Source organism: Myiozetetes cayanensis, unplaced genomic scaffold, assembly GCF_022539395.1.
Source record: "Myiozetetes cayanensis isolate MyiCay16 unplaced genomic scaffold, myiCay2020 scf3, whole genome shotgun sequence".
Lineage (NCBI taxonomy): Eukaryota > Metazoa > Chordata > Aves > Passeriformes > Tyrannidae > Myiozetetes > Myiozetetes cayanensis.
This window is the reverse complement of record NW_026087521.1, coordinates 68,281,815-68,294,180: the sequence shown is the minus strand read 5'-3', so window position 1 is coordinate 68,294,180 and position 12,366 is coordinate 68,281,815. Positions and strand designations below refer to the sequence as shown.

At 46.0% G+C, this 12,366-nt stretch overlaps 2 protein-coding genes across 4 annotated transcripts in view; one reads left to right on the top strand and one right to left on the bottom strand.

The window, feature by feature from the left end:
- Positions 1–9,101, bottom strand: part of KIAA0930 (KIAA0930 ortholog) — a 39,908-nt gene extending 30,807 nt beyond the window's left edge. The window contains exon 1 of one of the 2 annotated variants that reach the window (XM_050323319.1): positions 8,802–9,101. In XM_050323319.1, coding sequence (XP_050179276.1) covers positions 8,802–8,925 — 124 coding nt within the window. In that variant the 5' untranslated portion in view covers positions 8,926–9,101. The remainder of the gene's footprint in view (positions 1–8,801) is intronic. The other variant, XM_050323318.1, reaches the window with a different exon arrangement.
- Positions 9,102–9,359: 258 nt separating this feature from the next.
- Positions 9,360–12,366, top strand: part of UPK3A (uroplakin 3A) — a 31,919-nt gene continuing 28,912 nt past the window's right edge. The window contains exon 1 of one of the 2 annotated variants that reach the window (XM_050323334.1): positions 9,360–9,967. In XM_050323334.1, the coding sequence (XP_050179291.1) occupies positions 9,916–9,967 (52 nt within the window). In that variant the 5' untranslated portion in view covers positions 9,360–9,915. The remainder of the gene's footprint in view (positions 9,968–12,366) is intronic. The other variant, XM_050323335.1, reaches the window with a different exon arrangement.

The following is a 12,366-nucleotide window of genomic DNA, read 5'->3' as shown; positions in this document are numbered from 1 at the left end:
CAGCTGTGACACACCACCTTCAGTCAGAGAGAACCCAAACCCTGCCCTAAAGCCAGGGAACCCCAGTCTTTAAGGTAGAGCAACTACTGCATAGCTGCTGTTCTGTTTCACAGACAAGAGGTTTAGTCTGCCATTAACATTTCAGCCACTGCAAACATGCCATTCCTTCGCACAGGTAACCAGCACCACTGCTCCACCTTCCCTCCCGTGGGCAGACCTGCACAGATCCGAGCCCCCACAGACCTGAAGGCTTGTCCATCGGTGTTTTAGAGTGACCTGGCCCAGGGAACATGACACTGGCCTAAAGAGTCATGGGATTTCCTCAGTTTTGGCCTCCAACCTGCAACATGACCATGCTTTGACACTTCAGCTCTGGTTCTTCTGTCCCACCCACCACATGACCCTCAACAGGCAATCTCTCCAGGCCAAAAAGAGTTACAGAAAACAGTTTCTAAACAACCACAAACAGTCACAACCTTTATCTGCTGAGAAATCACTTCTTCTGGCTCTCATGACAGTTAAAAGGCCTCATGCAGGGACATGTGAGTGGAGAAAAAAAGGTCTTCTTTAGAAAATTCCTCAGCACAAGCACCAGAAGAAATGTCTTTCTCTGCCTTTCCCCACCACTGGGCTTATGAACACCTTCCCCTGGGATTTTGATTACATAGTTTACTCTTCCCACTGTAGCTTTGAAGTAAAGAATATAAAATTTAATATTCTTCTATTCAATCCTCAAAGCACTGAAGCAGAGATCTTGTATTTGAAGAGACACATCAAGGCTTCAGACGTAGCCACAGTAACTCCGATTCCCCCAGTCCTTTTGTTTTCTGTAAATTTTAGGAAATTAAAAACCTCAGGGGGACTGTGGGGTCCCTGTCTCCAGCAAGCATCAGGTGGGTGACAGCGACACTTGGTACAAGTTTGGTGCCAGGAGTGCAGGTAGTGCTCCTGGCAATGGCACAGGGAGGGACAGGGGACAGCACAGCTTCCAGGAACAGAACACCAGCCTGCTCCAAGTGCTCCAGTGAGTTGGCCTGACAGTTGTTGAACAGAAGAAAGCAAATTATTCTGATCCTGGAACATTTAAAGCACCTGCATCCCCAAAGCACCTAACACAAACCTTTAAGTCTTTGTTCCTTTGTTAACTGAAAGGAAAAAGCCACATAAAACACACTCCAGAATGAATCTGAAGAGTCAATGAACTCAGCATAACGTAATCTATGCTGGTAATATCAAAGATTAAAGAGGGTGAAATCAGTTCCCCTTCATTCATGTAAAACATGGACAACTAACAGTTCACATGATGTGGTGACTACTCACCCTTGGTATGCAAAACATGGCTCATCTATTTTCATCTTCATTATTTAGGCAGAATTAAACTACTCATTAAAAACAAGGGAAAAAAAAAGCACTTAAACATTACATACAACGTATATAAAAAGCTGGATCATCAGCATTCAGGAAGATGCCTGGGTTTACAGAGCTTTATCTCCAAGGTGTCCTGTGATGAGCCTTCTTTTTGCTCCTGAAAGGATGAGATCAGGCCACCACTAAGATGGAGTGACTCTCATGACGCAGTAAACTCGTGTCCTCAAGAATCACACTGAACACCCTGTGCATTATTATGGAGCACTGAAAGTTATGGGCATTTGAAACTCATCTCTCAGGGTCCTTTAAGGCAGGTAAGTAAACACATTCCTTATTGAAAATACAACATTGCTGGACATTCAAGTTCTCCTGTATCTGTTCTCCAGCAAAGCAGAGGAATAAACTTACAGTGAAATCTTTCACAGATCTTAGTAGAATACTATAAATCCATTTTAAAACACTTCCCTCATCTGGATGATGTTCCACCCTCATCAGGATGATGTTCCACCATCTCCAGGCAATTAAATCAAGCTCTTCATAGTGCAAAGACAGCTCAAGCTTCACTGGCATCTCTCAAGTTGCTGCTGATCACACGAAGCCCTGTGAGACAGGACCAAGAGCTCCCAATGCATTTCTCCCTTTATCCAAGCTCGGCACTCAGACACGCAGAGATTGGAGCTATATCCGAGTTACTTCCAGACTGAGACCATCAGAAGTAATCACCTTCCACATCCATTTGCCCAAGGGAAACCCCACCCAAGTGTTCACTGATATTCCTACAGAAGACTCTACACACTGCAATCCCAACAAATCCATAGAATGGGAACAACACCTACTGCAAATGTCCTGACCTTTGGAATCCAGGCATGGAGGCAGCCTCGGGCAATTCGTGACACAGGGCCTCTGTGTGGCCACTTACAAACAGCTGGGTCATTATTGAGCCATAAAGATTTTCATCATCCCAACAGGAACAGCAAAGGCAGGGACAGTCTCAGCCCGACTCACTGAGCACATCCAGAAGGTCCAATGACGTATTTCCCAAGAGGGAAATCAGGCAGTACAACAGGCTGGGTCACCTCAAATGCCCTTCTGCACATCCACAGCACACTGGTGTACCTGGAAACACCTGCAATGCTTCAAACTCGGTCCTAACGTGAAGGAATGTTGATTGCCTGCCACGAGCTTTGCTTTCTGACTTAAGAAAGAAAATTATGCAATATTCTGAAGCACCAAATGCAGCCTCAATACCAGCACCACCACCCTCACTCTGCTGTGGCAGGAAGGACACAGCCCCAAAAGGAATTGCTCTTCATGTCATAACACACTACCTGCCTGCAAAATGTGACGTTCACCAAAAGGGATTTAACTTGTGACCCCTAAAATATGTCTAAGGAACAGCCAGATAAAGAATGGTACTGTTTTCAGGATTCCATTTCTGCACAGTACTAGTACACAGGCTGAACTAGAGAACAGGCAAACCAAAATAACAACTTCACTTTTAAAGCCTTGTTTCTAAAACAGGATTGCAGAAAACCCTCTCAATTTTCACATGCAGTATTCATGCTTCAAACAGTAAGAATTCAGGGGGAAAAAAAACCACTTAGGACTGTTGCTGCTTCTGATTAACTTGAGTGACCAGAAGCGCTGTTGCAGCGTGCCCAGGTGACCGCAGCTCCTCCCCAGCAGCAGCATCACGCTGTGCCTGCTGCTCCCATATCCTGACTGCTCTGTGTTTCCTGCACACACACAAAGGTAATCAATACATTCCCTGGGATCACACACACGGAACAGGGCAGCCTTGCTTCCCTGACATTCACCCAGCTTAGCCCCAGAGGCTGCAAACAGACCAAAAGCAGCTTGTTTCACACACTTCGGAACACTGGCTGAGAAGGCAGCTTCGCTGTTCAGTGGGCTGGGCTCCTGACACCACCAATTGATTTTGTGCAAGACTTTCTCCTCCCACCTCATCGTTGGCTTCCTGGTAATACTTTCACTGTCAGGGAGCTGCTACCCTGATCCTACTGAGCCAGTTTGCAAGGAGAAGTAGATGTAACAATCATTACTAACTATTTAGCTGCAGGGGGTTATTTTTCCAGAAGTGTAGCTGGAACACAAGACCCCATGTACTTCAACTCTTGAAAAGTTTGCCTCCTCTGAGCTTTTTCTGTTCATCAGCACCCTGAACACTGATGGTGAGAGGGGAGACATGTTTCGTCCTCCAGGAAATTCAATTTCTCATTTCTCAGAAAGAATCCACAGACACAGTGTTAAATCTTTAAAAGATCCACTCTGAACCTTAGAGTTAAGCTGTATCCCAATCTCTAAACCAGACCTGCCATGACAGTTCGACCCAGCACCCAAACTTCCAAATGGACTTACAACTTAGTGCCCTACTCCAGATTTAGAGTGCACTGCTAGAATAACAAAACCAGTTAAGGCAGCAACTGGAACTACAGTATTATGTGCATAAGAGATGAGTGTTTCCAAACACATGGACTGTTCCCACTGTCAGGCTTACAGATTCCTAATTCCACCCAGAGAGACTAATTTTCAAAAAACTGGGTATCCAGCACTTCTGCTAGCATGTAAATAATCTTGCCTCCTTCAGCACCTCCAGTCTGACTCACAATTTGAACCTGTACACTCCTGAGCAGGACCTGAAAAATCCCATAAAGCTTCATCTCTATTAAAACAAACTAATAACTCAACAGCTCAAAAAATAGGTAAAAGCTGTAACAAAGAGTCCATTATGCTATTGATCATTATTAAATGTCTGTCACGCTCCTGACAGAAGCTAAACCTTCACAGCCTAGTGACAAATCCCGTGGAAACAGGGTTCCATCACTGGTGAGTGATGGAAAGCCCGACAGACCATTAGTGACATCAGCATGAACAAGGTTCTAAGGAACAACCAAAACAGAATTTTATATGAACCACCATAAAAAAGGTGTTTACCCTGGAGGGTTGCAGCCTTAGAGCTGACCCCAGACTGCCATTCTCCATGATCTGATCCTACATGGACACTCTGAAACATCCTGTGCTTGACTGTAGGAGTGACAGGACGGGATGCCAGGGCACAGAGCCCTGTGCTTTGCTGGGATAGGAAGCAGGACAGATCCCTTACCCCACTGCTCCAGCACACGGGGCAGGTGGACAAGCACAAACACATTCCCATCCCATGGCCAAACCCACTGGGTCCCAGAATCTGCTCCACCCGTGGTTTCTCCTACACCACCCCATCCAAGCACTGAACTACACATCAAATGTCTATGGGTATCCTTGATCTCACAAATCTCTCTCAGACAGTTCTCTATGCCAGGCAAAAAAATAAAATCATCTTTCTCCCACACAAATCTGAGGTTCAACACCCAGGGTGAGCTGGGTAAATCACTCTGACTTCAAAGTACCTACTTTAAATCTGATTTAAATAATCTGTTCTGATCTTGCTTTGCATTTGTACTTTCCAGAAGTTTTCCTGAAAAGAAATACAGAGTCTTCCTGGCTGGAACATTGTGATTTTTTTTTTTAGCCTATTAGGAGGCTACTCTATAAACACTTTTTTATTTTACTGTTTATAAGTTACTTAGCCTGGTATCTTTCTTTTTTCTCTTCAGTATTGGACTACTCATTTTTTAGTGAACATTTCATATTCATTAGTTGCAAAACACTTTATAAACAGGGCAAAAAACCTGGTACAAACATTAAGGTACAAGTAATAAAAACTGTATTTTAAACTGAAATCCAACTCTTCTAAATGAAATTAACTCACTCCAGGGGACATTATCTGTAGTTGGTGGATTTGGTTGTACGTGTCCCTCAAGTGTTTGTTAGGAAGATGTGATTTTCATATGTTCTTGTTATCCATACATCAAAAGAAAACAAAGCTTCCCAGCTTTTGTAGCTTCTCACCTTTGACTGCACAACTCCCTGAAATAATTCCAGGAAGAACCATGAATGAAGAATATTTTGTGTCTGCAAGAAAGTGACTCCTGTCAAACCAGTTCTGTGCTGCAGCAAATTCTCTGCAGGCACCTCCACCTACTCTGTGGCTACACTTTATTCAAAGTTACAGAAGCAAATAGATCTCTTCTTTGACATTATAATTTAATTAAGAGTTACCACACTACAATACGACTTAAGGCCTGAATGTAGTACTTTCAAACCCAAATTATTAATTCTTCTTTTTAATTCTTCATTTTAACCTCTTCTGCTTTCCCAAAACTTCTTCCACCGTTCATCGTTCTACCCACATTTTCCCATGTTATGTTTCCACCATGTTTTCACCACACTCAGAGGCACGAGCACTTACTGTGTGCCACCTCACCCTCCCTTCTCTCAGGAAGGCTGGAGAATTCCTTCCAGGAGTTATTCATCAAGGTAGTGTGGCCCATGAATCATCCCACGGTCTCCTCTCACATGACAAGCCCCGAGGTTTGTGCACTGCTGCACAAACAAGTCCAGGCATCCGAGGATGAACGTTCCCCCTCCTGCTGCCCCCACGCCAAGCACACCCTCCTCCACCCTCCTGTCCTCAGGAATCGCTCAAGTCCCAGAAAACCAAACAGAGGGAACACTTCATGACTGACGAGAGTGTTGGGCCTCTCCAGGGGCACCTGGGACAGGTTCCTATTATACACCTCAGTGCCTGGCAGCACCAGTTTTCAGCTGTTTTAAGGGCAGCCACCTGCTTTTCAGGATCTCTATTATTTCTTCATCCTTTGCCTGGCTACACATCTCCATTCCTGACCAGCCACAGCTCAAGCAATTGTTCAGATCTACCTATTCCATTTTCTTACTCATTCTCAGCTCCAGTATGAATACAGTCACACCTCCCCCCCAGACACACTCTGTTGCACTAAAAGCAGGGCAATTTGTCACTGGAGGACAGAAGGACACAAGAAAATTAAGCATCTGACAACATTACACAGTAGTCTCAGGAACAGCCAAAAATAAAATCCTTCCAGTTCAGGTCTTTGGCCAAAAAGAGCTTTACACACAGCCTGGCTGAGGAGACACAGCGTGTCCCCGAGGGGAAATGTTTTGCCAGAGAAATGTTGTAACCAATGGCATTTCACAGGGAGCACTCAGTGCACAGCACCAGGGCAGTGCTCTGTCCAGTTGGTGACACCAATATCCAGCAGACTGAGAGACATCACCCCTCCCAGCCTGGTGAGGAGTCACACATGAGTCATGAATTTGAAGCACAGTGTCAGACTGGCTGCATTTTCCACATTATACAAACAGGACATTACAGAAGATCCCATGCAAGGGGATTCACATTTCTGGACAAGGCCTGTCCAAATGCTTATGTGCTATTCCTGAAACAGAGCAAATCCTCTCACCCAAACCCAGTGTCAGCAAAACCAGCAACTTCCTTCTTCACTGGGGCTCACTTAAAGGAAATACATAAAAGGAGAGAGAGAGAGACAGTCTCATTTTATCCTTGAGGGGTTAACAGCACTCAGGGAAAAGCCACCATGGGAGTCTTTGACAGCTGATTTGAAGGCAACTCTGAAAAAAACTAACAACAGGTTTCACCTGCAACAGCATTCCCTAGTGCAGAGCAGACATGCACTAATTTAAGCCACAGAATTACACCCGAACCTTCTGTTCATGTACAGTTCCTACTGAGCACCACTCCAAAAGCTCAGTGTTTTCCCTCAAAGAGGTATTTAAACTCTTTAGTACCCCAGTAATAAATCACAGTACGGGGCAAAGAGCTCCCGTTGCCTGGGAGTGGCAGTAATGGAGATCAGGGAATGCAGCACACCACAGAATGCTCATCTCCACACATGGACAGACACGCAGGCTCATCCCCACAGCCAGGACCAGCCCCTCAGTGCCACGACCGAGGCAGTTCTCCTGAGCCTTTCAAGTCTTCACCTGGTAGAAGAGAAGTACAGCACTGTCCTATTCCTTGTGTGATCATCCCAAAGTTACATAGCAGGACTCCTCGCTACGGGCTGTTATGGATGTGTGTTGAAACAAGCAGAGAAGGGAGTATTTGTAGAGTCTTACCAGGCACCACAGTTTTTGCCTTTTCCAATTTCAGTAAAAGAAAGTGATTGTGATTTTCCTGCTCCCAGGAATCTTTGCTTCCATTCAGATGTGATATGGCCACACATGCCCCAACACCACCCTTCCAATGAATGCATTCTCACAGGTATTTTGACTTTATGGGCTTTTTCGCCTATTTCGTTTACAATTTCTTTGCCATAACACTTTATTTGGCTCTGTAATGTTTTGACATCACACTAAAGCAGACCCAATTCCATTAGAAAAAAGCACAAAAAGAACGAAGGATCATTTCTCTTGTCCACACAAGCTTTGGCTCTGTGGCAAAGCAAAAGGAAAGAACGGAGAGCCCATTCCTCCCCAGAGAGACCACAGCAAGCACTGGCAGACAACACTGCATAAAGGTCAGGCACAAAACCAGAGATTTCCCATGCCAATCCACATCCCACAGCCAGTAAAACCTTAATAAAAACTTATTCTGAGCTTTTAACAAAGTCTCGGAAACAGAGGAGACTTTTGGGGCCTTATAAACGAGCTGAGGAGGGAGAAGCCATTAATAAAGGCCCCATGGAAGAAACAAGAGAAGTGCTGCACGTCAATGTTCATCATGCAAGGACTTCTGGGCATCCACCCTTTTAAAGCACAGGTCCACTTCGAGATATACAATAGTTTTGAATAAGGTAGACAGAAGTTCTGGATGTGAGGAATGATTTCTATAATCTCTACTGCTGCACATAAAAATGAGTACTTTCTATTCATTACCCTGGCCAGAAGAGTTTCCTAATGCAAAGTGTTTTGGCTGATGAGCTGGTGTAACAAAAGTGGACTGAATTTCAACCTTAAACTTCTATTTTACAGCGCACGAGCCTTGCCAAAAGCCAAATAAAGCCACGCCATGTGACATGTACATCGATAAATATACATGGACCAGATGTAAATAAACAAGACGGTAAATAAAACCTCCACGATTTATAAAATGAAGTGACCAGCAAAAGCCATAGCATTCTGTGCTTACTAGACCACGGCAAGCGGCGTGAAGTCATTTACTCAGAGAAGGGAGGCGTCAGGCTCAGAACCTCCAGAGAGCGTCTGAGCGCCGTACAAGGGAGAGAGCACCGGCGAGAGGCACCAAGAATCGGTTCTGTCCGCATCCCAAAACACGCGATGCGCAGTTTTACACTTAAAACCCACCATATGGGCTGATGCGCGCGGTGCCTCCTGCCCATATTCCTCCAAGGGCATTTCAGACAATGGAGCCGGGAGGGAGCCCGGCAGGCTCCCGGGGGCTGGGGGGGCAGGCGGGTCCCCGCCCGCGCCCCGCACACAACAGGTCCCGCTGCCGGCACCCCCGCACGGTGCGGGGGCCGAGCGGCGCTGCCGCTGCCCCGGGGGTGCCGTCCCGGCCCCGCCCGACTCACCGAGGCCGCTGATGTCGTGGCGGAGCCCGGCGCGGCTCCGCTCCTCCGCTATCGCCCGCAGCATGTGCCGCAGGGAGCGGTCGGGCTCGCCGTCCGCCTCCCCGTCCCTCCGGGCGCAGGCCATGCCGCCGCCGATGAGCTCATGTCAGGCCGCCCGCGGAGGCGGCTCCGCGGCACGGCCCGCCCGGGAGCCCGCCCGGCCCCGCCGCCAGCGCCGCTCCCCGCGGGAATTCCCCGGGAGCCGCCGCCGGAGCGCCGGGACGCCGGGATCGCCGCGCCGGCACTGCCCCGCCGCTCCCCCGCTTCCTGCAACAGCGGCGCGGGCAGGGAACGGCGGCCGGGAATCGCCCGGGCACGCCCAGGGGGCGGGTCCGCACCCTCCGTCATCCCGGGACAGCCCATCCCGCATCCCTAACATCACCCGTCATCCCGGGACAGCCCATCCTGCATCCCTGACATCACCCGTCATCCCGGGACAGCCCATCCTGCATCCCTGACATCACCTGTCATCCCGGGACAGCCCATCCCGCATCCCTAACATCACCCGTCATGCCGGGACAGCCCATCCTGCATCCCTGACATCAACCGGTATCCTGGACAACCCATCCCGCATCCCTGACATCAACCATCCCAGGCAACCCATCCAGCTCAGAAGTGAAGGATTTTCTAAGCCACAGCTGGACAGCAATACAACCACCTGCTCAGTTCTCCTGCAGACAATTGGCTCAACACGTCCTGTTTATAATATTGCCTTGTGCTCTCCTCAGCTCCCAGAAATACTGTAAAGGATGAGGCAGCTTCTCTCTGAAGCCATGTTTGAAATTTAGCAGGCCTTGGAGGTGGTGGTGGGAAGGAGCAAAAGGGACAGAGGACTTACGACTTGTCATCCTTTGAGAGCTGGGCTTTTTGCTGTGGCTTAACCAGAAGGAAAAGTTTTCAAATACTGTGTGGCCGTTGTACAAAATAGCATATATTTATCCTATATTTCCAATTTCATTTTCATGTCAACTTCTGACACTGATAAACTAACAATCTCTCATCCATAAACTAATAATCAGACACTCATTTCCCATAACATGAATACAGACAAGAGTATTTTCTGTGGCAGGCCTTTATGCTGACTTTGACACAGAAGACAGATTTGAAGTCAACGCAGCATTTTACAGGTAAAATATCTATTTTTTTCACAAAGCAATGGAAAATGGGGACATAGAATCTCATTGTAGTACCTCTTCCACTGTTAAAACTGATAGTTCTCTTTCTGAGAGAAAATGGAGCTTTGCAGTCCCTTGCTGGCCTTGTTGGCCCATTCTTGAGAGTTATTTATCCCATGGGGTAATGAAAAGTTATTCCTGCTCCTATTCAGCCCCTAGCCTTGCCTTCAGCTTTCTCTGGCTTCTACCAAAACACAAAGACAAGTTCCTTGGTTGTTTTCTTTCCTTTAGGCTCCCCCAGCCAAAGAAGATCCCTAGTAGATTACAGCTCTTGATCAGAAAACAGGGAGATAAAGTTTGCCTTCTTAAAGGGGCTATCAATTAAGCACCCTCAGGATCAGTTAGAAATCCGGAATGCTAATTGATTTTGTTTTTTAAAGATTCCATGGCACCTTTTAGAACAACAAACCACTCTGTCCAGCCAAGCTCTTGATGGGAAGGGGGCTTTGAATTTGATCTTTCCATATTGCTCCTAAAGCTCTCCTTCATGGATGTTTGGAACCGTGCTGTCACTATAACCAGCTGGCTTAATGTTGTGAGGTGTGTCTTTTGCACTAGGCAATAACAGACAGCTTTGCTACACAACACTCAAGCAAGTTATTTATACAAGGCTGTATTTTCCTTCCTGTGTTTATTTTAGTAGCAGCTAATAGTGAAAGCCTGCAGTGCCTGTTAATAGGAGCACATGGGGTGCGAATATCTAATAATGAAAATGAGTTTTCAAGTTAGCAGATAGGAGTTCATTGAATGTATTTCAGTGTCTCTTGGATGAGTCCTGTGCTACACATGCCTGGCAGTCCTGACCCTGCCAAAGCTGTGGGGTTACTGAGGGCCTGTCAGAGACCAGTGCTGCTTGTGTGCCCTGAGTTCTGCATGTGCACAAACATCTGCAGGAACACACTTGGTAATTCTGAAGCTTTGCAAGTTCTATTCAACCCATTACAAACATGCAAAGTACCCTCATCTTTTTCATGTCTTTCCTTAAGTCATGAAATAATAAGAAGAAATTAAGATTAATAACAGCTATATGTGGCAAATGAATGTTATATCTCACTTAAAGACACAGGGCATGAAATGCAGTTTTGTGCTGAAGAGATTAAGCAAATTAAAGATTCTAATCCTATTTTAGTCTTGAATTGGGGTATTGCCATCTTCAGCAGCCTGCTGTGTTCTGCTGAAGGCACATTTATGGGTCAGTGGGCCATCCAGGCAGTTTATACGCAAAAATTAATTCTTCAGTCTTTCCTTAATTGCCTCCCTAACTGCATCAAGGCATTCTTACTTTTAGGACATGGTAGTTTTGGGCCCTCCCTTTATAAACTGAGTTAAATTGGCCAGCTTGAAAGATAATTCAAAATTACTTCTGCAACTTTCTAGAGTTCAGCACAGGCCTAATTTTGCTCCCAAGATTAAGCATACAGTTACAGTTACTGAAAGTTCTGTCTACAGTATGTTACAAGATATTTTTTTTCAGCTAAAATGATCCTTTGCAGTCACACCTCTGAATGCACAGCAGAATACTTCAGGTCATGCAGTTCTGAAGTCAGGGGTGTTCTACCTGTTTAGCTCTCTTTTGCCCTTCCCCCTTTCTTTGCACCACTCTGGTCCCTCCTATCCCTGCCTCCATCAGTGAATTGCTGTGGGATTTGCTGAAAGGAAGGCAGAGATGCTCAGCCTGGCATTGCAGGAGCAGAAACACGTCTGAACTTGCATGAAAAGCTTTCAGCCCAGCCTGATCCCTCTCCTCTGCGAGAGTGCTCAAGTATTACCTGAGCCCTCTGAGATGGCAGGTGTGGTGGAAGAGAACTGGGTTCGGGGAGGTGAGCTAGGGCTGGGAGCTGACCTTGTGTCACAGGGAGCTGCTCCTGGGAATGTGTGTGTTTGCTGTCCACGCCAGGGCTCATGCAAGTCCTGTTTGCTATCATGAAGAACTGGTTTCAGCATGCCTTAAGGAGCAAATTAAATCCCAAAAGACAGATATAGCAGAAACTGCTTCTTCAGAGAAGCGATCAAATCATGCACAGTTTGTAAAGAATGCAGTGATTAAGTCCTTGATTCTTTGGGGAAAAGATACGTGATAACTTTCTAAAAATAAACTGACTTTTCAGCAGTAATTTCTAAATAATTATGTGAGAATTTGGAAGTGAGGTTTTTAATTCCTGAATTAGCTTGTACCTTCTGGGGCAAAATCCAATTTGAATATGAGTAACAATTGCATGAATGCAAGCGGTAATGATGGAATCTTTAATTTTTTTAGAAATATCTAAACAAAAGGGTGTTTGAAAAGCTCACAATTTGGGTAATAGAGTAATTTTATTTAAGTAGTTTTAGTGCTATGTTAATTACATTCT